General features: G+C 39.7%; 3 protein-coding genes across 3 annotated transcripts in view; 2 read left to right on the forward strand and 1 right to left on the reverse strand.

The window, feature by feature from the left end:
- LOC109961523 (uncharacterized) overlaps positions 1-510 on the forward strand; it is a 2,939-nt gene extending 2,429 nt beyond the window's left edge. Inside the window, 1 exon segment of the mRNA XM_020602389.1 lies at positions 1-510. This exon segment is cut by the window's left edge and continues 48 nt beyond it. Coding sequence (XP_020458045.1) covers positions 1-308 — 308 coding nt within the window. The 3' untranslated portion in view covers positions 309-510.
- Positions 511-642: 132 nt separating this feature from the next.
- Positions 643-8,949, reverse strand: rsrc2 (arginine/serine-rich coiled-coil 2). The gene is made up of 10 exons (XM_020602391.1): positions 8,587-8,949; positions 7,400-7,535; positions 6,885-6,925; positions 5,500-5,663; positions 5,004-5,135; positions 4,761-4,877; positions 3,016-3,101; positions 2,674-2,924; positions 2,403-2,492; positions 643-1,443 (listed from the first exon to the last, which is right to left on the reverse strand). The coding sequence occupies exons 1-10, from the start codon at positions 8,590-8,592 to the stop codon at positions 1,258-1,260; spliced, it is 1,209 nt and encodes a 402-aa protein (XP_020458047.1). The 5' UTR covers positions 8,593-8,949; the 3' UTR covers positions 643-1,257.
- An 85-nt stretch (positions 8,950-9,034) lies between these two features.
- The window catches only part of kntc1 (kinetochore associated 1), a 22,408-nt gene continuing 5,371 nt past the window's right edge, over positions 9,035-26,071 (forward strand). Inside the window, exons 1-55 of the mRNA XM_020602415.1 lie at positions 9,035-9,363; positions 9,614-9,760; positions 9,948-10,068; positions 10,339-10,454; positions 10,648-10,726; positions 10,815-10,892; positions 10,976-11,013; positions 11,101-11,211; positions 11,772-11,865; positions 12,076-12,128; positions 12,224-12,336; positions 12,434-12,488; positions 12,574-12,672; positions 12,777-12,820; positions 12,925-12,987; positions 13,093-13,168; positions 13,396-13,521; positions 13,688-13,854; positions 13,978-14,089; positions 14,351-14,494; positions 14,575-14,631; positions 14,745-14,816; positions 14,967-15,086; positions 15,376-15,519; positions 15,619-15,714; positions 15,872-15,975; positions 16,071-16,173; positions 16,256-16,390; positions 16,493-16,612; positions 17,008-17,080; positions 17,672-17,739; positions 17,819-18,120; positions 18,245-18,417; positions 18,730-18,830; positions 19,168-19,312; positions 19,435-19,491; positions 19,741-19,904; positions 20,040-20,144; positions 20,256-20,384; positions 20,861-20,977; positions 21,100-21,209; positions 21,300-21,516; positions 21,698-21,787; positions 21,878-22,043; positions 22,806-22,872; positions 22,916-23,127; positions 23,212-23,285; positions 23,407-23,617; positions 24,144-24,256; positions 24,394-24,449; positions 24,557-24,635; positions 24,734-24,858; positions 24,949-25,084; positions 25,194-25,289; positions 25,435-25,491. Of these exons, the coding sequence (XP_020458071.1) occupies positions 9,623-9,760; positions 9,948-10,068; positions 10,339-10,454; positions 10,648-10,726; positions 10,815-10,892; positions 10,976-11,013; positions 11,101-11,211; positions 11,772-11,865; positions 12,076-12,128; positions 12,224-12,336; positions 12,434-12,488; positions 12,574-12,672; positions 12,777-12,820; positions 12,925-12,987; positions 13,093-13,168; positions 13,396-13,521; positions 13,688-13,854; positions 13,978-14,089; positions 14,351-14,494; positions 14,575-14,631; positions 14,745-14,816; positions 14,967-15,086; positions 15,376-15,519; positions 15,619-15,714; positions 15,872-15,975; positions 16,071-16,173; positions 16,256-16,390; positions 16,493-16,612; positions 17,008-17,080; positions 17,672-17,739; positions 17,819-18,120; positions 18,245-18,417; positions 18,730-18,830; positions 19,168-19,312; positions 19,435-19,491; positions 19,741-19,904; positions 20,040-20,144; positions 20,256-20,384; positions 20,861-20,977; positions 21,100-21,209; positions 21,300-21,516; positions 21,698-21,787; positions 21,878-22,043; positions 22,806-22,872; positions 22,916-23,127; positions 23,212-23,285; positions 23,407-23,617; positions 24,144-24,256; positions 24,394-24,449; positions 24,557-24,635; positions 24,734-24,858; positions 24,949-25,084; positions 25,194-25,289; positions 25,435-25,491 (6,021 nt within the window). The 5' untranslated portion in view covers positions 9,035-9,363; positions 9,614-9,622. The remainder of the gene's footprint in view (positions 9,364-9,613; positions 9,761-9,947; positions 10,069-10,338; positions 10,455-10,647; positions 10,727-10,814; positions 10,893-10,975; positions 11,014-11,100; positions 11,212-11,771; positions 11,866-12,075; positions 12,129-12,223; positions 12,337-12,433; positions 12,489-12,573; positions 12,673-12,776; positions 12,821-12,924; positions 12,988-13,092; positions 13,169-13,395; positions 13,522-13,687; positions 13,855-13,977; positions 14,090-14,350; positions 14,495-14,574; positions 14,632-14,744; positions 14,817-14,966; positions 15,087-15,375; positions 15,520-15,618; positions 15,715-15,871; positions 15,976-16,070; positions 16,174-16,255; positions 16,391-16,492; positions 16,613-17,007; positions 17,081-17,671; positions 17,740-17,818; positions 18,121-18,244; positions 18,418-18,729; positions 18,831-19,167; positions 19,313-19,434; positions 19,492-19,740; positions 19,905-20,039; positions 20,145-20,255; positions 20,385-20,860; positions 20,978-21,099; positions 21,210-21,299; positions 21,517-21,697; positions 21,788-21,877; positions 22,044-22,805; positions 22,873-22,915; positions 23,128-23,211; positions 23,286-23,406; positions 23,618-24,143; positions 24,257-24,393; positions 24,450-24,556; positions 24,636-24,733; positions 24,859-24,948; positions 25,085-25,193; positions 25,290-25,434; positions 25,492-26,071) is intronic.

Here is a 26,071-nt window from a genome sequence, read left to right on the forward strand (position 1 = left end):
GCATAGGACGCTGGCTTGGCCAGCAATTTCACGCAGCAAACAGCAGCATCAGCCAAAGAGTGGAGAGCTTTAAAGTTCAACATATTGAGCAAATAAGCAACTTGCCGCCTGCGGAGGAATTAGCCACAGAGCTGTTCCCAGAAGCTATGCAAACACTGCTGCTTCACTGGATGGGTTTAAGTGAGGAGTCCACTCAGGAAAAGAGACACAGTGAATACCCAATCCTGCTCCTTATCCTAGAGTTTGCCAACCACAACCTAATTACGGGTGTGGCTCATGTGCTTTACTCCAGTCTTATATGTAAATGAGAGTGGATTTCAGTATCAACAGAAAGAGACCTGCAATTTAATGCAACAACTTCTAGTATTGTAATAATTGTGTATTTTGTATATGCAGTTCTTTCAGCTTTTGGACAGTCTATTTTGTGCTTTACAAACTATTTATCAGGTTTTTTAACAACTAGGCCTGGGTGACAATTCAATATGATGAACCCACAGTGACAATGTATATGATATTTCACTTTGTAGGATGGACTGTTTAACAATAAAGGCTCACTGAACTTGACAACAAATTTCAGTACAGTTTTGCAAAATAATCCGTCAGTTATTTTGATATTCTAATCTTTAATGCCCAGCCCTCACAAAACTGTATTTGAACCAAAATATTGTGACCTGCGCACATATCGCATAAAATAAAAAATTACATACAATGATGTATGAATATTCAACACAAAACTAATTTATTTGAAGAACATCTGAAATGTGATTACTCCCGACATCCATCTCTATCTATGGCAATCCTGAAGACAATATGTATTACACTCCACAGTTGTTTTTTTCCAGTCAGGAGAAATTAAACTAAGGGATTCTGATAATGCTACACTAACTTCAAATGCCTTTTGCTAAATGGATGTGATAAGTGTTTACTTGAAGCACTTTATATTCAGTTTATGCTCAATCACATATCAATATATTTTAGTTTTGTTTAAAAAAGCTACCATAATATTTCAAAACAAATACCTAATTGTAACCAGCATCATCCAGTCACTGGTGCCTCCTTTTCCAAAGATGTACAGATTAATAAACACTGAGACAAACTCAGCATTTCATTATTTACATTACAACACTCCAATATGTGAGATGATTATCTATAGATAAATTACAGATTCAGAGCAACATCCATGCAAGCTTGAGGGCTAGCAATGAACCGACAGTCCTGTATGTTCAGATGAGTGAAAGTGACAGTCAAGGTTTGGCACTAGATAGAATCCATTCCACGTGAGAATGAGGAAGAGAAGCCAAGGCCCATTCCCCTCTGGGTGTGCGTCTGAGAGCGAGCCATCTCATACTGAACGTCGAGGTTCCTAAACATCTCCTCCTGCTTCTGAAGAGTCTTTATGCCTTCATCATTAAGTGGTTTGGAAGCTTCAGCATCATCATCTCCCTGTAAACACAGCAAATTCAACTTAACACTGAGAAGTTATAGGTTGAAAAGCTAATAGTTAAGACTGAAGATTTAACTGAACAAACAAACTCACTTTGGTTAAAGGAGCAGTGTCTAAGATTCAGAAGGATTTTTCTATTTTTTTTTTTTTTTTTTTTTAGCAGAAATGGGCTTTAATTATGTTAATGTGTAATCACCAGAAAATGAGAACAGTTGCATTTTCTTTAGTTAGGAATGAGCCTTATATATCTAGATAGGAGCAGATCCTCGATCATGGAGGCCACCATGTTTTTATACAGTAGCTCAGAACAGACAAACCACACACTGGCTCTAAAGTGTGAATTTCATGTCTTTATGTTGAAGTAGCAGCGTGGAAGATGAAAAAGTAGTATTGTTCGAAACAAGAGGAAACATTGTTGTGAGTTTAACTACAATTTGAAGAATTGAAGGATCACAGTTATACTTTAACACAAGAAAAAGGAAGACAGTGTGAATCCCCATCATCAAAGAAGCAAAGACAAAAAGAAAGGAGACAGCAGAAGACAAGGATAAACACTGGTTTGGATTTTCACAGATATCCTTGAGGGACAAATGTTTCCAGTATGAAGCCAACATTACCAGTCCAGCAGAAAACAGACAGTTTAGCCTAACAAGTAAAGTTAACCTAAATGCAGGTTTCTGTTTGACAGCTTTAGCTAGAGCATGGCCTGTGCTCGGTAGCCCATTGCAGTCAAGTGAGCCACGGTTAGCTTTTGGTTGGTCAAGTCAGCTACACTTGTTTTCAGAGTTCGCCATTTGTCCTATATTTACAGTAATAGCTGTGAGATGTTTGCGAGGGCTGTTCAAAACAACATATGAGAGCTCTGCTGAACGTTGCAATCTGCAATCTCACCGCTAGGTGTTCAATAAATCTAACATACTGCATCTCTGAGTAAAGTAACTAATATAGTTATACTTACTTTAATACCCATTAGTTTGCGAAATTTAAGATTTTGGCCCTTATTTCCAAAGTTCAGCTTCTCCCACAGCTCAGCTGTCTGTGACTTGTCCTTAAAAGTTACAAACATACATGATGAGCATTTTGTCATAATAAATATACACAAATATTATACATCAAAATATAGCTCTCTAGGATAGGCATTTTAGGAACCCATTTAGACAAAGTGATAAAAAGCTAGGCCTGCACAGCACCGGGGATAAATAAGAAATAACAGCAGAATCAAATCTTACCCCGTCCTTCTTTCCCTGCCATAGCATTTTTCTCTTTTTCTCCTGCTCTGCAAACTTCATGGGGTTTACAGCAGATGGGTTATAGTAACTGGGCACTGCAATACCAGTCTCTGCCAGTGTCTTTGCTTGAAGGGCTGCCATCTGTGCCGCCATGGCAATCTGAGGTGTGACCTGAGTTCCAGAGGCCAGGAGGGCTGCCACATTGAGGGCAGGGTTTGAAGCAGCGGCTGGGCGGTGGGCGGGCCCAGCCACTGGAAATGAAATAAACAGACTAGCATAAATAAATGATTCCTCACTCAAATGATCATAGTTCTAAAACCAGACACTATAAGAATTTCTCACCTGCAGCTATCTCCTGCTGCTGCTGCTGTTGTTTCTCCAACAATTCCTTCTCCTTCTGCTCCTGTAGTTTTTTGGCTCTCTCCAGTCTGGAAAGAAAAGGAGTGAAGATCATTTTACTCAACTGATTGAAAAAAACACCAATGTACCTAGAAGTAATAATGTGTGAAATTCAGCAACCTATAACTAAAAATAAAATAACATAATATGTTAAAGCCATCAACTTTACATGGCCAATCACACTGAAATTAGGGTTAGGTGGTATCCAGTTTCTGACACCTTTAAACCTTCGTCCAAATTATACCCCATTCTGCCTACTGGCGCTGTTTTTATCGCTACATATAATTTTGTAGGGAGGTGCTGTATTTACCTGCATACATTCTTGTTTTGTTTGGCTAAATAGCTGCTCAAATCGTTTATATTTTACTTTAATGTGATATCTAAACATTTACTGCGGTAAATCAGAATTTATAACCCTAGCTGACTGTAGCTAACTCGTAGCAGACCTAGAGATACCATCGACAAGAGGGACAGACTGAAAAATGACTCCGCACCCTAATCTCAGCTCTAGGTTCGGGAGCTAACTCTAGCTATCGGCTGTAGGCGGAGAACACAGACGCTGCAGATGAATCCGTTTCTGTCCTCTCTATGCTCAGACTCAACACCAAAGTGGATGTTTGGATGTAGTTGAAGTATCCGCTACTGTATGTAGCTGTATGGGATAGTATTTATTTTTTTAAATTAACATATGAATCTATGCATGACACATAATGAGCGTGGTCATTCCAACTGGCGCAGTTATCCATCATTCAACATGGCGTCACATCGACTTCACATTCTCTATAGGAGGTTGTCATGTGTCGCACCAGTATGAGAGCATCTAATTTGTGAGGTTTTTTTTTTTTTTTTGGAAGGTTCTTTATTTGATAAATTAGGGTTACATCATTTACAGGAGTTCTGTCATTACTTTTATAGCATCTTCAAACACAGGCAGTGGTGCTGCTGCTACTGTACATCAACACACACTCTTCAGGCATTTGTTATAGAACAGCACGGATTACACAGAAGAATTTTTTTTCATGAATGTTATTAAAAGAATACTGTTCCTATTTTAAATACCCCTGAATACAAAAGTAACATATTACTGACCAACCCTAATTGAAATAAGATTTGAGCATTTTCCCTTAATTAACAAGGGATGATAACAAATTGAAAATCAATAAATGATGGGAGTGACAGGAGAGAGAGGAGGGGGCAACATGCAACAGAGACTTTGGCCAGACTGAAACTGTGGATGGTAAAATTACATGGCCAGTGTCTTAGGCACCTAGACTACCAGTAAACCACAACAACATTTTTCCTTTGTTTCCCACCAAATCCATGTCCAATTATGAACAACAATGCCATCTGACAAGTGCAACATAGATGAGAAGTCTGAATTACAGCCAAAACCAGTGGTCTGAAACGTTCATCTGAATAACTTCAAGAATTAATGTACTGACTGGATGGATTGTTAGGGCTGACGGTGAACCTTAGACACATGCTTTTTGTTTGATTCCATAATATCTGCTTGGCTTCCACCTACTGTATATTAATGTCTAAAACTTGATTAGGACTGTCAGAATAACAACAAAAGCTTTGTAGCCACAATTACTCAGATGCAATAAGAACTACTAACACTGTCCAGAATCAGCCAGATCAGAGAACAGCCATCTATAGTGTAAGTGCCCTATAAGCTGTTGCCTTGCCTTCTGGCCAGGGCCTCTTGTGCATCCATAGCTGTGTTTCGGCCCCGGAAGGTAAGTGGAGTAACAGACCTGCTTCGACTCTTTCTGCGCACTTTCTCACTCCTTTTCTTTCGCTCCCTTGTGAAACAACCAAAATAATTCAATGAACATACTGTTAGTAACATGTATAACGGCAAACATGGAAGACAAACGTTCGAAACACTTCATCACCACAAGAAACGCTCTTATTTTAACTAAGCCCACCTGCTCTTACTGCGACTCTTGCTGTGATGACGTTGTTTTCCCCTTGAACCTGAGCGAGACCTAGCCTTCTTCTTCCTGTCCCGGCTGCGTGATCGCGATCGCCGTTTGTCCCGACTTCTGCTATGATGCCTCCTGAAAGTAACAAGATCCATCAATATGAATCAAAGATATTACAAATATGAATCAAAATGTTTATTTTATCCTTGAATAAGGTTTAGGTGATCTACTGCATATTTTATCCTTGAATAAGGTTTAGGTGATCTACTGCATATTAAAAGTGTTGAGTGGTGTGTAGTGAGACCAGAAGTTCTACAATATTAATTATCAATTTATTTGCAAGGTTTTCCTCATGCATTACTTATCCAAACAAGAATCATTTCCTAACCAAAGCAACATCAAGCCCAGAACCTATGCCAGAACCTTGATAACATTTCTCAACTGCCATAAACAAGGTAGATGTGCTCAATATATTTCTTTAAGAAGTATACTGACTAACCTCTCTCGTGAGTGTGACCTGGACAAGCTCCGTCCCTTGGAGGGTCTCCTGTCTTTGCGTCTGGATCGCTCTTCTCCATTCTCTGCTGAAAGCCTCTCCTGCTCTTGCTGCTCATCTGTTTTTCTATGCGATTTTGATGGCTTCTCAGAGTCCCTCTTTCGTGCCTGTTTTAAGAAGAAGTTGTCTCTTTCAGGAAAATAGTGCAACAAAAAGAGTTAGTACAACGGCTTACAGCAGAAGGTATGTAATCAATTTTGACAAGTTGAAAAAACCTTATGGTGTCAAATCCACTTTCATAACATACACAGAATGTCATTCTCAGCACGAGTGAAAGTGTGGGCGTTTCTGTGCTATGGAAAAATTTGACTGTACTAAGATCAACATAACTGGAAGAATTCATCAAACTAGAATGTTTGGTACCAGACATCTTGAACAGTGTGCATGCAAACCGTAACATCTGGTTCTGAGGGAAAAAGGTCAGAAACAGTGTTACCTAATGGCTTTGAACTTGAACCCACTGAAAGGTGGAAGTAGGGATGGGCATCCAACATAATTTTTACAGCGTCTCTACTTACAGAATCAATACAACAGACAATGGTAGATTAATGTAAAAAACCATGAATATACTTTCTAAAATAAAAACAAATTTCAACAATGTGTTTTTTCAAGTTAAATTTGGATATGCTGTGTGCCAAATTATCTTAAAGCAGAGCCACACCATGTTTATCTCATGTGATCGTAGTTTGGACAGTAGTCATTACAGTTTATAAAGACAAATTAGTCTGACAGGCAAAGCCGCATAATTACATAGGCTATGAGATTCCATATCGATCAATTCAAAGATAAATTAGATTAATTATGCCCATCCCTAGCTGCAAAAGATGCAAGAGTTAATCCCAATTTTTCTACCAAGAGAATGAGACAAATAGGAGTTTGAATGGCAGATAGTTACCTGTCCCAGTAGTAGACATATTATTTTGCTATGTCAGCAGGGTCTTCTGTTCAGTCTCTTCGTGCATTAGCACGCTGAGTATGATTTATTGTAGAAATGTTATCATGTGATCTACACACAGGATTTAACAAAAAAATAAAGGAAAAAAATCTACTCTGCAACCATTTAATATGGTTATAAATAATGACAGATATCCAAGGATGAAAGCTTCCTTTGAGACATGTCAGCATAGGGAGGGTAAAAAAGGACCCTTCCCATGTGAGTAAAACCCATCTCCATCTATTTCTTTTGTTCTTAACATTTGGTTATTGTAACATATTAAACCTAATAAAACATACTCACCTCAACCTAAAACTAACAAGCACTATAACTTAAGGCCTTCAAAAATCACATCATATGTGTTTCTAATCATAGAAATTAATTTATTAATTACCTCTTTGCTCCTACTGCGACTCCGCCTGTATTTTCTGTCACCTGAAAACAACAGAAAGCACAGTGCTGAACAATAATCATTTGTTAAAATGACCTTTTCAGCAAACTCATAAGAAAAAAGGTTGGAGAGAGCACATCCAGACAAACACACAGTAAAGCTACCGTATATAGTATTTTATGAATTTATATCTCAGATTCTAAAGTAATTTCTGTTAAGAATTGAAGTCTTTCCTGTGCGAAAAATAAACCTAGACTTTTAGTGTGCACTTTGCCCTGTAATTGTAGTAATATGTTATCATACTGTAACATGTTAATGGGGAAAAAAAAGTTAACCAAGGGACCTCAGCCGCCTCACCAATATTAGTATAATCTGATTTACATGGTGAAATCAGTGGGTGACTATCTTCTGCCCAAACTTTCAAGTGATAAATCTCATGACTGAGAACACATTTCATAATGTGGCCTTAATTCTTCCAGCATTTCAGCAGTGCCTGAGTACTGTTGCTGAATACTAACGTTTTCGATCCCTGGAACGTGACCTTGACCGTGAATGATGGTGTTTGGAGCTTCTGGATGACTCCATGCTGTGTTTTTTTCTGTGATGAACTGGAGAGCCTGTTCTCATCAAGTCAACAGAGTCTGTGTCACTTGTCTGAAACAAATGGATATGAGAAAAACCATCAGTAGCCACTTAGTGCACTGCAGTATGCTCAAATAGAGATGTTGTAGTTGTAAAGATATGTTTCCAAAGGCAGTGCGGACTATTTCTTTATATTTATAGCCCCTAAGAAAATCTTCAAATATAACTGAGATTTACAATGATATTAAAGCACCAATGTAGTGGACAACTTTTAAATAACAAATTTTGTTTAACAGTACAATTTAGAACACGCACTTTAATGTCATTAAATGAATTTCTTAGCAAGCCTAGGCTTATTACCTATGTCACTTTGCAAAAATACTTGATGCAAACGAGGTTCACACAAAAATAAACTTGGTTTGAGAAAGGATGGGCTGTAGTTCTATACAGACCATCTTAATATGTTTGCATATTCTCTTTATGAATAAATGGCTGACTTTTCATATTACACATTCAGGTTTTGTTGCTTCTGGCACAGCCTTGTGATGCTCAGCACTTTTCAATTCACTCAACATCCTATATCCAAAGTATTCACGGTACGTTCTTTAATACTTGTTTAATCAACAGAGTTCCTTCTGCATGGTAAAGATTTGGTAGAATTTGGTTAATAATGGACCAGTGGCTATGATGAAATGTGGTGTTGGTTGCACTAACTTAGCTCCAGTTTAGGTTAAAATAAATAATGTCTAACATTTGCTAATATTATCTCACAGGTCATTGCTGTGTTATATAGCTTCGCCTGGTGTTTATTTGTGGTCATTTTCTTAGCTACATTAATTCGAAATGCGCCATCCAGTGCATTAAAATGAGTCATGATTTCTTAGAAAGGCTTACCCCGGTTATTTGTCGGTTAGCTAACATGCTATCTCGATTAGCTACATCCCTGGTTCGTTGTTCATACTTACATCAGGGAACAATTATATAGCTAGGTTGCTAAGCTAGCTAGCGCTAGCCGCCATCTTTAAGAAAAATATTTTGAATAGAATTGTACACTTATAGCAATGTTATTTATATGTTGGTACATTCGTGCATGTCTTGATTATATTCATGCAATAGTACTTACTGACATAATTCCGTAGCAGACTATATATATTTAACGCAGTTGTTTGTTCCTCGTGAAAACGACCACGGTGAGGTAGCTAGCTTCTAACAGTCGTTTTCAAGCCCAGCAATTCGATCTGGGGTGCCAGGTTTTACTTCGTAAATCTCCGAGATTCAGGGAATTTGCAGTTGTTAAACCAAATCGAAGCAGCCAACCAAGAAGCAGGGGTACAGCAAATATGTAGAATTATAATAAAACCCTGCGTCCTTATATCTATTATTATTGATTTATTATTTTGAAAAGAAATAATTACTGGTGAAAAAAAAGCAAAATCGTCCTAAAACTTAAGCTGCCGTAAATGTAGACAGTAGACTGACTGGTATCCAACCTGGCAACACCACAAGACTCTCCAGACAATCCTGCAATGCCCCGCCCCTCGGTATGGCTATATACACAATTTTACCCCCTGAATTAGGCCTGTCAGGTAGCACTTACTCTCGGGCCATGTAGAACAGAAACAACCCCCATCAATTTAATAGGTCAGATTCAGATTACAGGAGTAAAACATTAAAGGTCATGTGTTGTCTGTGGTTTACTTCTGGCCATACTTACAAAGGAGGCAGAATTCATACATAGCCCAAGAGGGAGGTTCAATCTGTAAGGCAAAACTCAGGAAATGTCGCTATATTTACTTTGTTAGCTTTGAGCAACCCGCCAAATTCAAGCTAGTAGTGTTGGGTTACGATATGTGGACTCTGTGGGTTATAACTCTCTGGTTAACGTTATTTCACTAGAGTGGTGAGTTATTATCAGCTGTGTCTACTTATTTGCAACCTGCCATTGTTCGTAGATATTAATAGTTTATCGTAGTTTTTGTTGTTTTTAAACTGTTACCATTAGCGTCATTATAACATTAGGATAATGTTAACTAAAGCGCAACTGAATAACGTTAGGTTTTTTAGCTAATGTATCGCATTTCAAGTAAACGATTCACTGAAACATTTTCACATCAAAATAAAAGCTCAAATTTTCTCCATGCAACATGTAGCTCCACGAAATGGCAATGTGGAGCGACGCTGAACTTCTGACCAACGAGGATTCAAGCACTCTCCGTTTAGGCAGTGGGCCAAGCGAGGAATATGGTAGCGGCCTGTATCAGGTGGATACACTGGTCAAAATCTCCAATGCCAGTGAGGTAATGAATGTAAATATTTGCAATAACATTAACTTACACAAACTCGAAAATGTTGTTCCATGTGTATTTACAATGGTACACACACATATGCAGGAACTGTAGTGAAAGAATATTGCTCTTTCCACTTCTGCATTTAAATTAATGTTAGCACTGATCAGTGATTGTGTGGAACTGCTGGTTCTTCCAGGTGAGGACGGATCCCCATCTCTCCTCCTCCAGTGGTTCAAACTGGAGCATTGTTGTTGCTGACAAGACTGTTATCCTCTTTGACCAGAATTATCAGACCATCCTGCTGCTTCTTCACTTTGGTATTAAACTCCATTCAATGTGCCCCTTATATCTCCATGCTGTTGTACTGTGTTGCTGTGCCTTAACAAATCGTCAGATCCAAGAATTTAATGGTGACTGATGCCCACTGCTTCTATGTGTTAAAGCTGACTGTAGAGTCAATCTTCAAACAAAATCAGTTTGAAGATAGTGTAAAGATTCACTTGCATGTCAGACTTCATCAGGTATTGCCAGCAGGTTTGACCTGTCGCAGTCATTTCTCTACATTAATACCAACATTTGTTTTTCAGAAACTGATGTGGATGCCATTGATGTGTGTATGGAAGGAAAGTTTTTGGTAGTCTGCGAAAGAAATGGAAACCTTCATTTGATCTATGTTCCACACAAGAGAATCCTTCTCACCAGAGTATGAGTGTGTTTTTTTATATCTACTGGAGTTGGGTTACTTTAAATATGACTGCTCTGTCTCTGACCTTACATTATTATATTGTAACCTGTTTGATTTCACCTACGTCACTTGAGGATTAATACTCAGCTTTAGATGATGCCGCAGTTGTAGTAATCCTGATTAAAATTTTGAATAATTTCTGGGCTTGTAGGCTTTGGTAGAGAATTCATCCAGTGGAGATAAGAAAACATATCGCTATCTCATCCTAGAAGAGGACAAGGCGTCCCTAGGTAACATTTCTATATGATTGTGAGAAGAATCTGTTAATGACCAACAAATGTGTAGAATGGCTGAATTCTGAATGTTTCTTGTTGACAGGGATGTACCATGTGTTCCTTCTCATAAAGGATGGTTTTTTCCACATTACAAACCTCGCTTTGGCAAAGATTGAGACAGGTATCCAAATATCATGTACAACAGGTTTTGTTGGAATTACTTTTTGACAAAGTTAAACGTTCCTTTTCCTGTTGCCATACCAGCCATTAAGAAAATTGACGATGTGGGAGCTTTGAAAGAGGCAAGTTAAGGCAATCTTCTTTTCATGGTATAGCAAGCAAAAAGGTTTTGAGCAACTGCAGCATAATCACACTTTTCCTTAATTTAGCTCCAGTCTCTCATCAAGATAGACTTCTGCTCCACCAAGGATCACCATGATGAGGGCTGCAGTACTGCAGTGATGTTCAGTCTGGGCCATGAAATGCACTTGATGATTGGGGTCAGTACCTGTAAGAGAAATTATAAGCAGGCATTCAGACTGAGTGTAAAAGTTATTAAAAAGTAGCCCTCTCAGACCCCTCAGATCTTTCAAACTCAGTCTAAATGCTCACTAACAGTTTTATTTGCAAGCTGTAGTAATGACACATTAGTGATGTGAATGATAACCCATTTAAATGACAAATTAACTCTACTTATGGACCCTGTTACTTCACATATTTACAGCTCATTTTATTTTAGGCCATATTCACACCATGCTGTTGCATGTCTCATTTCTCTGCGTTTCGTTCTCATTGTTACAGTGCTTAATGATTAAATCACCAGCAGTGTATTTGCTGTGTTTATTTATTGCTGATTCGCTCTTTAAAAACTCAGCTCTGTTTCTCAAAAGAGTCTCTCTGGTAGGCAAAAACATGTTTTCAAGATAAATTTTAAGCCATTTAAATTAAGCTTCAAATATATTTTGTAAATAAAACCTTTATATAAATGGTGATTACTCCTAATATAAAGCAGTGAAGCAAGTTGTACTTCTTGATTTATTGCAACATTATTACTTCATAGGGGGAGAAAGAAAATGTTGTGACTCACTGGATGATGGACCCTCATAAGGCCAAGATGTCCCTTGCTCACTCTGTTGACAACAGCTTAATCCCAGGTGAGCTCTTGCTTGATATTCAGTGTCTGCACATCAGTGCTGAACTTAGTATCATACTTGTTTATGTATGGGTTCTGTATTTTGGACATTCTCAAGAAAAAAATACAATAAAACACACAGTACTGGGTAAAAGAAACAGCTGCAAAATAAGTACATTAAAATGATTTCAAATACATTGTGAGAGTTGTGTCACATTTGTGTATTTCAAAGGTGTCAGGAAGATGGTGGTGGTGGAGAACCTCCTGTATATTCTTGACACCGAGGTGAGTTCAGTGGTGTCATGTACACCTGTTTGATATATCCGTCCATGTTGTTAAATTTTACATGTGGGTTTCTTTGTGTCCTCTCTCTGTCTCAGGATGCCCTGAGTCTTTGGGACCTGCATTTCCTTGTCATGGTTCACTGTTGGACAGATCTTTCTGTTCATGACTTTGAACTCACCACAGAATGTGGCTCTGCCTCCATGGTTGCGTATGTATCAGCATTTTATAAAGTATTTCATTTGTAAATTTAAAGTGATATCTCCTTTCAGCGATGTTGATTAAATGAATAAAGCTGTATATTACAGCCAAGACAGGGGCAGCATGAAGATGATCACACTGACAAAGCAGGACAGCAGCCAGGTAGCAGTACCTTCTGATGAAACTCTAATAGATGATCATCTCAAGTCCTGTTCTGAACTCAATGTACTGGTATTTCATTTTTCAGATCAGTTCACTGCAAATCCGATTTCTGCCCTCTATGACAGTTTGCTACTCTCTAGATGTCTCCTCAGTCTCCTGTCTTGTTCAGACAAAAATAAACATGGTAAAGTGTCAACACACATTAAATTATCTTTATTTTGCATCTGGTATTTCTAGGTGTTAATCATTCAACACAGTTAAGTCAGTTGTTTTATCCTCTGATTTTAGGACACAATTTATATAGTCGAGGGCATTTGTGAGAACCCTGAAAGGTATGATATGTTTGTATGTTTACTGCTAAGCTATACCTGAGTGTTGAGGTGAATGCGAAATGTTAAGTGATGTTTTTTTTTTTCTTTCTTTCTTTGTCAAATAGTCGTGGAGAGCCTGTGTCTGCTGTTGTTGTCAGATGCTTCACAGAGGCTCTGCCAGAGAACCGGTGGCTAATTTTAATTGTACTGTATACATTTCAACATGAATTTGTGCAACTGTGGTCTACAGGATGTCAGTATGATTTGACTACTGGATTTTTCAATGTTCCCAGACTTAGCAGACTACTTCACAAACACATGTTTGAAGAGGCTGAGAAGTTTGCCATCACATTCGAGCTGGATTTAGAAGTAAGTGTGTGTTCATGTGTAATGCATGACACTGTTGTAGGCTACAGTTTTCTTTTTCTCTTTTGGCCTTATTATGCAATGGAATAAAATATATTTAGCATTTAACCATAAAAGTAAGATTTTAAAGTAAAAAGACTAGTATTTTTACTTTAGAATGGGAGTGCAGCTAGTGGTAATTTACCACTCTAATTGGTGCTGTACACAACTAATAGTCCCATTTTGTTCAGCTTGTTTACAAGGTGAAGCTCGACTTTGTGCTGGAGCAGCTGGCTTCTGCATCGGTGGGTGGCTATGGACAGGATGTGTGGTCTGAACTCGTGGATGAGGCAAAGACCAACCTGATGAAACTCACGGTGAGTGTAGTGATGGGTTTTTGTACAGTATTTAGTCTAATCTCAGTTTATTGTTGATGAATTATCACCATAACAAATTAGAGGTTATTTTTTGCACTATTGTTGATGAATTATCACCATTTGAGTTAGTCATAACAAATTAGAGGTTATTTTTTGCATTGCCCAGGATGAACAGTATGTAGTGGAATACTGCCTCAAGGCTCCATGGCCAACCTTTGAGACAGCGGAAAAGATGCTGAACCATGCTGCTGCACGATACTCATCTTTACAGATCCAGGAGGCCTTGGCCAGGCTAGCAACATTCTGCAGCCTTCACAGCCTGGAAGATTTCAAGTAAATTCAAAGTCTCAGAGGCCAATACTTGATTTTTGTGTTTTACAGTAAATGTCTTATAGTGTGGGATGTATATTTTGTACTGTACTGTGTGATTTTAGTATATTACTCTGTCCTCCATAGTGGCATTGCCTGGATTGAGTTTCTGAACTGCACCGACAATTTAGGAGAGATTCTGACCCACCTGAGAGAAGGAAACTTGAAGGGTGCACAGCTCCTTTGGCTCAGATATGAGGTAACAAGTGCTTGAATCGGAACAGCTTCATGCGTTCATCAGAATAAATGCACAAAGTTTCTCATGATCATTGTAGATTATTCAGCATTAATTCCTTAAATTATTTTGTCAACTATTAAAGGAAATTTTGACAGTTCATACTAACACATAAAATCAACCATGACTTGACTGAAAATGACCAGACAAAGTAAACATTGTGTGAGAAATACTGTAGTGTTGGTGTCAGTTTGTGATGTTGTTTGCTGCTGGCTTTTGTGACAGGGACAGATTGCAGCAGAATTCGATGAGAACAAGCTTGAAGCTGTGCTCGGTGCCATCCCAGAGGACCTGTCGTCCCAAGACCTCTGTCCTTGGTTTAGGACAGTTTTTGTTCCTTTTGTCAGGAGAATACTCCCAAAAGGGCAGGTACAGTACATTCTCATGCACAAGATACTGTCCTCTTTCATGTTTTTAATAGTAAAGATTCTGTCTTTATTTGCTCATAGAAAATCTTGGCAAGGTGGTTGGAGCAGAGGGCAAGGAATCTCGAGCTAACAAAAAAGGTAAAAACTGAATTAATATTAGAAGCAACAGGTCAGATGAACAGCACAACAATAGCAAGCACAGAGGCTCTATAGTTGAACCAATGATATGAGTGTAATATTGTTTTTTCCAGAGTGACTGGCCCCAGAATGGCTTAGACCTGGCAGTGCTTGGACTGCCCTCTTTATGGACATGGATGAAATCTGTAAGTTAGCCACATTTTACCCTGTTGGGTATGAATGAGTGTCTGAGTCCTCACAGTGATGATCTATTTATGGAGATAAAATGTAGCTTAATTATCATCACGTTATGCAGTTCTTGAAAGATACAGTGTCTTTTATTGATGTTTTTAAAGGGTGATAATTATGGTGCAGAAGAAGTAGAAAAACTGAAATCCCTGGTCTCCAACCTCCGTCAGCTGCTGGACCTCCACTGTAAATACAACTGCAGGCTTTCACTTTCAGTCTTTGAGAAGGTTTGTCTTTAATTATTTGTGATGTATTCCAATTGCACTTGAGCTTCAAAAAATCTTATGTAGGTTACAGTAAACTGTATAGGGTTACATATTTTTTGCAGAACGTACAAGAAGTGACCAAAATAAAAACATTCAGAGTTATGCAGAAACTTAGGTAATACTTATGTGTCTCACAGTGTCAGTAGATGACTAAATTAGATCAAACAATTTGTGTATTTTTTCAGGTGCTTCTGAGTGGTTCTTGCATTGTTCATATTTTAATTGTTTTTCTCTTTTGTTAATTTAAAAGGGAAGCGTACGGAGTGTTGCGTTCTTTATGCTGGACAACGTGCCAGCTCCAGAACTGATCACTGCCACTGTGCAAAACAGCGTTCTGCCATATGCTGATGAGCATCAGATTCCTTTGGATGAGCTGCTCCTGCAGTACATCAAGGTAAACCTCTGCCACAGCCAGGCCCCCTGGAGGCTTGCATTTAATTCTCCTAAAGCCTGATGATTCCTTTATGTCTCCTTTCAACCTGATCTTGACTAGGATCTGCTGGAGCGGTGCAGTTCTCAGACCACTACACTTTTCACAGAATGGGAAGCCAAAGCAGTGGCTGTGCTGGGTTGCATGACAGATACTGATGTAAGCTTTGTAACACCCTTTTTGCTTACACACAGTTTACAAGATGCTTAAGGTATATGAGCACAGGTGTCTGTGTGAAAATGAGCCATAACAGCAGCAGAAAAGCTGCTCAATAAGATGCTGTTGTGAAATCTCACATTATTGTATTTCCTGCCAGTTGATGGTGGATGCTGTTCTGGAGATCATGCAGAAAGCTGTAGTGCCCTGGAGTAATGTGGTGGAAAATCTAGTTCAGCAGTACCTAGAGATGGATGGGCCAAAGTATGTTTATGTTGTCCTCACCTTGAAATGGTTCTTGTTAATATAACACATTAGCAGCATCTATTAGATTTTCTTCTGCCTGATTTATTCTTCAGACAAGAGCTTTTAAAGGAGAGCTACCGTCTCATGGAGATAAGGAAACTTCTCAGGGGCTATGGGATCCGCAATTTCAACCTCTCCAACAGCACTCAAGTTATGGTAAGTTTATATGTTTAATTCTGTACCACATGGCTTCTGTTGTGCCTGCCTGTAAACTCTGATTCTTCTATATCTCCCCCAGACGCTGATTAGATACATCCTGAAGCAAGATTTACCAATGTCTTTAGACGACTCCCTGACTTTAGCTGAGGCATACAAACTTCCAACCTTGCAGATAAATTACTTGTATCTCATCCAGCTTATAGGCCAAGGCAAGGTATGCTGATCTATGTGGAAATATGAAATCACCACATTTAAATGTAGTGTATTTTTATACACCCTTGGGATGTTGGTATAAAGCCTTTCATTCTGCTTTCAGACTGAGGAATGCATGACTGTCCTGAAGAAGCTGTCCTCTTCAGAAGCTGAGCGTGTGGTTGAGCGCCTCACATCCTGGGCTAGGCTGCAGCTGGAGGACAAAGTCCACATATCTGAGGAGGTGATGAGAGGGAAGATGACCTGTTTAGAATGCTGTCAAGGCTCAGTGTTGTGGATGTTATTTAAAGACTACTAAAATCATATGTAGTTGTATTTTAAAATTATTTTTACATTATTACTGTTTTTGGAAAACCAGAAGTTTGTTCTTTCTGAGCAGTGAGTGGCAGTGCAGCTCTGCTTCCACACAAAGAGCTGATCTGATGCACTAGGCCATGATTATTTAGTTATACGACACATACAATGCAGTTGTGGTTGATAGAAGACCTTACATGAAATGTAACAGGTAATATGTGCATGTTAATCAATCACTACCTCAAGTTCTGAGTATAAAAAGTAGAATTATGTTCATTCTGGAATTTTGTACATCTGAACTTTCTCTCTGCCTTTCTTTTGTAGCACAAGAAGCACCAGATGGTCATAGCTCAGGTGGTGGTGGAGGTTCTGAAATACCTGCACATAATCCAAAAAAGTATGTATTCGCTTCACTTACTTCTAAAACATGAAAGCTGTAGCGTGGTATAGGGGCATAAGAAATTGGCAGACATATGGTGAATCCCAATTCCACTAACTATCCATGTTTCCTTCTTAGTCCCACCTATATAAGAGGCAAGGAAATGATCTCACTCCACATGTTTCCTTCTTAGTTCCACCTATATAAGAGGCAAGGAAATGATGCAAGGACAAACTGCAACTGACATGAGACATCTAATCCTTCATGTGAATCATCCAATCATAAACTCATTTCTGATAAAGGGCGTGTCAATCTATAACAGACTTTGAAGGATGCACTTGTGTATCCTTGGTTATAGCTCCTCTAGGCAGCCTCCTCGTTCTTTGGTCCTCCCCCCTCGGAGCAGAAATAAGACCTTTGGGAGATCCTTCTTCATGGCAGACTGGAACAACTTCTGGGTTGAGCGAGGACAGAAGAACAATTAAAATAAGGGAATTGGGATTTACCTATAGATTGTTTAAACAGCTTAAAGTCAAAGTTAGGGAAATATATCTTATAAATGTGCATCTCAACATCCAAGAATGATACCAGGCTTCATGTCCTCTGCAGGTGATGCTCTTAAAAGCATGGAGTGTGAGAGTAACCTCGCCATGTTCAAGGCGATCGCCCATCTACAGGTGAGCTTCATTTTCAGAACATTTATGTTTATGTTTAGATTTAGTTTTTAACCTGCAGCCTTTGTGTCGGTTTCTGCAGGAGGACTTTGATATTTTCTTCACCCCATCTAACTATGAAGATCCAAGCATCAGGAAACAGATCCAGGAGCATCACATCACAGCCTATGAAAACACACGTGGCCGCCATTCATCTAAGGGGAACACTGCCATGACTCCCATTGTGGCTAATGATCCAGATGGCAAGACCAAGACTATCTCCACAGAAGCTGGCTTGCGTCGTTTAGGAAGGCAGCTGCAGCGCACCGAACAGGAGCTCTGGTCTGACTTGTCCCTGCGAGCTTTGAAAGTGGGCAAAGTGGACAAGGCACTCAAGATCCTCAGGTTTGCATGTGTAGATGCTTTGTATAAACCCAGGGTGGGAAACTGATAGGGCTTGCACTTTTTTCCCATCAGTGTGTTTATACTGAAACAGTTTATTTTGTTATTTTCCTTCATCTGTCTTCAGTGAGCTGTATGAACACCACTATAACACCAGCACAGGGAAGGTGCTGTTCACTGCTGCCAAGACATTATGCCAGATGCTGGAGGCAGATGTGCCCATGGTGCTCCCTGATGACATGGACTTGCCAGCAGTCATTCATAATCTGGCCTGCCAGGCCATCACAGTGTGCCACTCAGGTAAAGGATGCATATAAACATCAGTGATGTCCAACAACATTTTATATTGGTGAAAATAGCTGTTATGTGAATCATTATAACTTACTTTTTAGATTGGATATGTTTGATCTCTTTTGGGGAAAAATGAATACTCTGCCTTTAGAACACCAGACAGTGAAAGACTTTGTTAGTCTAAAATAGCATCTACACTGAAATTGTTCATTTGAGATGATTTTTGTGTGAGACGTCTGAGCTCTGAGCTACCCTGGCTGCTCTCTGATGCTCGAAATAATTTGTAAATTGCAAATTCCCAAAGGACAGTAACTTTTACAGATCTGCTCCTGGACTGTCTGGAGCTGTGCAAGTGCACACGGACAGCTATGGACGTCTATCATCAGTGTCAGTTATCAGACAACTATGGCTTCATAGCCAAGGTCAGTACCTTATGGTTTTCATTTTATTTATTTTGATCTAGTTTTATTTGATGCATTTATTGTTTGCAAATGTGAATCAGATATCATATCTTGCAAATTAGTGACTAGGAATCTACCAGGTTAAATTTCTTAAGAGGATTTAGGCATAATTTTCAAGCAAGGGTTTATACAAATTCACTGAAATACCTTGTGTGTAATATAAATCATTTAAAATAAATATTTCCTATAAATATGTCTAATTAATAATTATGCAAGAAAAACTTTAATAAAATTACATCTAATTAATTACAAAGTTACATTTGCAGTATTAAATGAAGTATTTTCATTGTGTTCACAGGATTTGAACCTGGAAGCAGAAAAAGATCCATATTCTCAGTGGAGTTTTCATGATGTTTTTAATGAAGATTGCATTGTTCTGGACCCAGTGTCTGTGCTTCCCGTCCAGTATGAAATTACCAACTGTCTGCTGCCTATTCCTCAGGGTAAGAAGATGCTCAAATTTATCATCTATCTAATGCATATTTACAGTTTTATCACCACAGGCAGTGTACAGAGCCAACTGTTTTTTTTTAGCTGACGTGCTATTTTATTCCTTTTCCTGCAGATACTAAACTCTATCCACTGGACTGTTCCTGTCTGTCTCACTGCTCATTTGAAGATGGTAGGTATTTAAGGAAATATGTGCCTTTTTTTTTTTTAATGCCTCCACACTAGCGATAAGTGTCCACTTGTACTCAAGGATGAACTGATTAGATTTTGGTGGTCAGAGGTCACTGTATCCTCATGTATGTCCCATTCCTGTGAATTTGACCAGTTGGCGGAGGCATACAACCACAAAGCAGTAATTCTAGTTTTTTCTCTTGTTGTAATTTTGAAAATTTACCTTGTGGCTTGCCTGGCCCAAATGCAGGTTCAAACTACATGCGGCCCCTCCTGGGACCCCTGTCCAACATGTTGCAGATGTTACAGGAGTGCAGTCAGCTGGAGCTAGCCCTCAGAGTGCTGGTCAACTCGTACTGCAGCTGCTTGCAGCACGTCACCTCTAACGTAATGGACATAAAGCTAGGCATCCAGGTATGACTGCAACATATCCAGTGGTGCTATCGATGCTATATGTATTTCTGGAGCAGAGCAATTGTTACTACAGCTTCAGCTACTTGCCAGTAAGACTAAGTAAATTATATTGTGTTTGTAATGTTTGTCTCTCAGCTTTATGATGCCCAAGCGCTTAAGATGTACAATAAATGCTTGAGTGAGCTCCGAAAGACAACTACATCTTCTCTGAATGCTGTGGCTGTGGCCCTTCTGAACAAGGTGGGTCTGCCCAGTCAATGCATGAGAGCGTAGTAGCAGATTTACTGCTTTTTAGTGTTTATTTTTCTGCATTTAAAATAATTGTTTCTCTGTTGTTTCTAACACCTGTAGGTGTTCAACTGGAGGGTTGTAGATTGTGATTTGGCTATTGCACTCTGTACACTCCTCTCCAAAGCAGAAGTCTTCAAAATACTGTGGAAGGTTATTGACAACACCTGGCAAAATTATGACAAAATCTTGGTGGGTAGTATGATCTCTGTTTTTCTTTACTTTAATGTCAAACCTTTTATTATTTTAATTATGGAAATTAATGAGAAGCCAGCCAAGCGAGTAAATACTGGGAAACGGTTATTATGCAGTGTAAAGCTATCAGTGTATTTAAACAAATTAGGTTGACAAATTTTGTGGGACAGTTTTTCCTCACCTAGTTGGACTTTTTGAAATTGTAAATTGTAAAAGGTATTTTATATTCACATATTATATTATTATCCTTCAGGACATAAAGTCCAGTGTTCCAGGGTAGTTTAGGACCCACAAAAGGTCTTAAACTGTGCATACCAACTTTAGTGATTGTGACCAATGATGTTTGATGACCAAACATTTAGTAATTGGGGGGAAAACATACTGTATTATAGACAAATACATGTGTATGTGCATATCTCTATTCTTGTTATGTTCACTAAATCTTATCAGTGACTGTGTCTTGATTATTTCAGTCTGTTGCCAGGATTGGGGCTGATCTCTGCTGCTTATATGAGGAGGCAGAGGAGCAAGAGAAGTTTCTCTCTGTCATCACTGATGCTGAGTGGGGCATCAAGCTCGGGAAATTAGAGGTACTGCAGCACTTAAAGTCCAGCGTTCCAGGGTATCTGGATCAGAATGGATGTTTTACATCTTGTGTTATTCTCTCTTTTGCATGACTTGACATATAATGTGTACCCCTGCTCTGCCGCAGATATCGATCCAGCCAGTGTTCCGTCAGCGGCCTGAGATGAAGAGTAGCCTGATCCCTGTTCTGGTGAAGAACAGGAGGATCACCCCTGACATTATCCTTCAGTACTGCGGGTCAGCTGCTCACGCTGCAGTGTCAGATTCTTTAATCTGGTGCATCCAGTCATGTCTGTGCTAAAAGTTGCCCTTTATGTCCACTTGCAGCACCTTTGGTCTAGACTGTGACCACATGATCAACCAGTACATTACCACCTTGCTCCTGCTCCAGGAGGAGGAGGACGGCGCAGGTGACCCAGGTACAGGGCAGGGAGAGGTGCAGCCTCTGTGTCATGCAGACGCACTGGAACGAGTCCTGCAGGTTATCCCGATGTTACACAGCACGAGTGAGCTCACCGGCAGTCTCTGTGCTGCCCTGTTCAAGGTTTGAGCACTGGGGGAGTGGTCACTTGAATTTTTTACCTGCATCACTGATATAATTTCATTAAAGAGCAAACAGATGTCAAGTCCCTACACCACAGCTGTTGTAGAATTAAATTATTTTGGAGTTTCTAAAATGTAAGTTTGGCTCCTCACCTGTCCTGCAAATTGCCTTTATCATACAGCTCAGTCCTTATAACTATGAGAGGATTGAAGTAGTGCTGAAGATCATACAGGTTGCAGATGAGAATGTGACCAGCTTTTCTGTTAGTCAGGTAAAATATGCCTTTTCACATTTAACAGTAAGGAGTCCATTGTCTTCAAAAAGTATCCACAGACTTGCATCAATGTCTTTTAACCCACAGGCAATGGGCCTCCTTCAGCACCTGAAGTCATACAAGCGAGTCTCTCCTCCATCAGACATGGAGAACACGTATCTTTTGGAAAACGGCTTGCTGCCAAACCCCTTGTCCAAGAGTAGGCTGCCCTTCCACCTGCTGATGCAGAGCAAACATTACTGGAAAATTGTCTGTGAGTTAGGCGAGGTTGTTTTCTTATTTTCATTCTTCAGTGTTCTTGTGGGCAAACACATATTGCTTTGATTTTATTAGATAAGCACTCAGGGTTCCCATTCATCTAGGAAACATGGACATTTATAGCAGTACTGGCAAAGGGGACAGAGTTTGTGATGTTGAGATCAGGGCTTCGTTGGGACAAGACCATCGGCTGTAGTACTCCTTGTCCTTCTGGTCTCTGAAGGTGGTTCTGTATGTCTGGCCCTTTTTTTGGCTTGTTGTCATGCCATGGAACGAATTTAGTACCAATCAGATGACTCCCTGATGGTGCTGTGTGATGGACAAGAACTTAAACATCTGAACTGCACAGTACTTTGTGTTTTAAAGGCAACTTCTAAATAGAAGAACTTGTTAGTTTAGTGTATGAACCCCATCTGATGTGCTTATGTCACTGAAAATGTCCTGGAAAAAGAGGGGTAAGTGTGGCACTGGTTACCTGTTGATATCAGGCATAATCCAATGGGAAGGAATTACTATTAACTCATTTACGGTCCTATCACCATTTCTTATATTTTTAACCAGCTGTATTTGAGACTAGCTGAGTTTCTCAGGTTGGTGATAGATGAAACGTTAAACACTTATAGCTGTGTTTGCCATCTAGGACATCTTTATGAAATGTCAGTTGACAAAATTTATATTTTTATTTTAGATATTTCAATATTAGGAATTAATGGGATGTGTTAAGACTTGAGAAAGTAAGAGCTTTTTCTGTGTTTAGCTCCTGAACTCAGTGAGGAGACCTTCTGCATAATCACATATGATAGATTTATCAGTTTATTCATAAAGTGTAACAGGTTATTTAAACTTTCCTGTCTGTTTCCAGGTGAGCCTTGACAAGTTATACATGTCAGCAGTAAATCATGTGTTTGAGAAAAAGATGAAACCTCTGCTCTTAGAGCAGAGGAAAAGGGCTCAGGGTCGTGGCTACAATAAGGAGACTTTCAAGGTGGCCAAGACCATGATGACATACATCCAGTGCATCCAGAGCCCACAGTGGGCTGCTGCCACGGCCCACAAGATCACCCAGGAGCTGCCACCAGGTCTGTCCTGCAGGTTGCATACTTGCACTGCACTACATTGAATGCTACATACGTATGCACTGAATTGTTGCCTGCTCTCTACAGGCCTGGAGAAGACTCAGTCACTTGGGTTCTGTTTGACTCTTGGAGAGGCATGGCTAAAAGATCCAAACCTTGAGGTTAGTATCTGTGGTTTTCACCTGCAGAAATATACTGTATCAAACTTAAAATGTTTCATATCTCTATCCAGTTTTTCATACATTCACTGGTTTTAGTCTGCTCCACTCTGATCCCATGCAGGAGGCAGAGCGTGTCAGAGGGGAGACCTTTCTGTCCAAGCTGAAGCTACAGTTCCAGCGCTCAGCTACTGAGAACACCTTGATTTCCAGCAAGCTGAACAGCCCGGAACATTTGAAACTGATCGGGCTGCCAGCTAGGCTCATAGTGGCCCTGTACGAGCACAGCAGTGTGGAGCAGTGCTACAGCGACTTGGGAGGTCACGCTTATCCTGGTGAGCACAGCCTGTAGCTTTAGAAGCTCAACTAAATAAATAATCCACTATAAGACCAATTTTGTTTTGTGGGTGGCAAACTTGCAAAAGAAAGCAGGAGCACTTTGACACTTGCACAGTGCGGACTTTATAAATTTTATAAGCTTAAAGCACAAAACAGATCATGTTTGACTTGTCATATGCGAAGCTGCTGGGCTAGCAACAAGCACAAGACAATCCCTATCAACTGGACAGTTACAGTAAATACAACAGCTCTTATATCCTTAGCTACACAATGGACCAGCTTTGTTTTCTTATGAGCTCAGATTCCAGGTCCATTCTTAAAGTGTGTCATATTATCCATTGTGCTTTGTAATGCTTTCTGTTGCACTGAAATGTTTCAGTCAGATATAAATCTTTTCCTCCTCATTAAGGCTCCACTGTCATGCCTCACATTTTATGATTGAATTGTTTGTCACGCTGTGATTGGGAACAAGTCTGCAACAGTGTGGTGTCTTTTTAATCAAATCCTTTGTCTCTGTCTCAGACATACACACTGTGGTTAAGGAAATAGCCACAATCAACAATGTGGATCTTCTGAAAATCCGTAACATGATGCTGGAAAAATGGATCTGCAAAACAGGCCCAGCCATGGCCAAGGTTTATCAGCTAACTTAGTGTCCACAAATCAGTTTCTCTTAATTTCCTTTTAATCTGCTTACTTTGTGTTTTATCTAATTGGTGAAACAAGTCCATGTGTGTAGACGTTTTAATGAAGCATTTTTTCTCAAAAAAAGGATATTGGTAATCATGAATGTGTCAGCAACATTGAGGGGGACCCAGACTTAATGAGGTAGAGACATCACTGTCACTTTTGCATGTTGCTACATCCACAATGACTGGACAAGGACTTCCAACCCCAAAATGTGTGGGTTTATTGTGTTTCTTTGATGGACTCAGGGTGGTGTACATGCTCCAGGCCTGCCCCATGGATGACGCTGTTCGTCTTCTAAGCCCAGTTTTGTCTGCTGAAACCTGGGTGAGTAATGAATTGCAGCGAGTCAGAATTGGACAAGGTGTCCAGACAAAGTGGCCAATGTGTGTCTGGTTTTTTTTTTTTTGGATTTCCTCCTGCAGCCCCTCAGCACTTCTGGACCTCGTCTGACCTTCTGCCATCGAACTCGAGCTCTGCTCTGTCTAGTTCGCCTTGCTGATGCGGCCACTCTCGAGGCTCGGTTGCAGATCCCCAGAGCCAAAATCCAGTAAAAGGCCATGAAACCAGTTGAACAGTAACAGTATGGACTGAATCTAATCCAGGAAGCTTTCTAATCCTCAATGTTTCTGTATTGCAGATATTACCTGAAGTGCTACATCTTTGTCTCTCAACTGGAGGCGCTGAATATCCCCTATACGGTGCAGTCTTTCCTTAATAGTCCCAAAGAGGGCTTGGTTAAAGGGCTGTGGAAGAACCACAGCCATGAGCCACAGGTACTTTCTGACTAAAAACATTCAAACTCTTCTAGCTTGTTACTTCATTTTAGCTTCACTAGAAAAGCTACAGACAGCACACAAACTGAAATGTGCATTTCTGTTGCAGGCAGTGCGGTTGGTGGCAGACCTGTGCTTGGAGTACCAGGTGTACGACCCTCAGCTGTGGAACAGCCTGCTTCAGAATCTGCTGGGCTTCAACTTGGTGAGTGGACATGCACCAGAAACTTCCTCTTATTCAAATGTGATAAGTGTGGTAGACTGCTCAGCACCCAAAATACATTATAGAAAGATAGCTTGGTCATGTGTTTTGAAATGAAACTGTATGTATGTGCTCTCTCTACCCACAGATCAGCCACCTCCAGAAGGTTTTAGATGCAGCAGTGGCTGTGCCTGCACTGTGGGAGGTACCCTTCATCACTCTTATTCTATAAATTGCAAAATTCAAATGATGTTTCATATTTATAGTAAACTAGTAAAACTATGACAACTGTTACTAAAAACACAAGACAAATATTACTAATGCATCCTGCACCACAGCCAGTGCTCAGATATTCAGCCAGTTGAAGCTGTTCTGATGTTTATTTGCATTTTGGTTTTGTGGTCGGAATCAAACTAAGGAAGTTGTGGTTAAATGGCATGGTGCCCGCCTACAATACCAGGCGCTCTGTCAGAGTAGCTGTTAAGCCAAAAATAACAACTGCTGAAATATGGCTCAGAGGAGCCCCAAAAATGTTTATTTATTTATTTATGTTATTGCAACATGAATAATAACACATTCACAGGTCAAAGGACATAACATAGAAGATGAGACAACAGACATTAACAAAATAGACAAAGGGATTATTCAGTTTAGTTTGTGTGACAATGTGTAGTGTGGGTGTATCCATCTCTATGCAGACTGATATTCAGTCCATATTAATAAAATAAAATGAAAGCAAAGAAATTCGAGAGGGGAGGTAAATCTAAAAGGGGGGGGGGGGGTGA

Source organism: Monopterus albus, unplaced genomic scaffold, assembly GCF_001952655.1.
Source record: "Monopterus albus unplaced genomic scaffold, M_albus_1.0 scaffold56.1, whole genome shotgun sequence".
Taxonomy (NCBI): Eukaryota; Metazoa; Chordata; class Actinopteri; order Synbranchiformes; family Synbranchidae; genus Monopterus; species Monopterus albus.

Bases quoted from the DNA above. Each gene is read 5' to 3' on its own strand.
- rsrc2 (XM_020602391.1), bottom strand. The intron at 6,926-7,399 runs GTTAGTATTCAG...TGTTGTTTTCAG, and splicing joins ACGTTCCAGGGATCGAAAAC to GTGACAGAAAATACAGGCGG. The intron at 3,102-4,760 runs GCAAGGCAACAG...TTTTCTTTCCAG, and splicing joins CAAGAGGCCCTGGCCAGAAG to ACTGGAGAGAGCCAAAAAAC.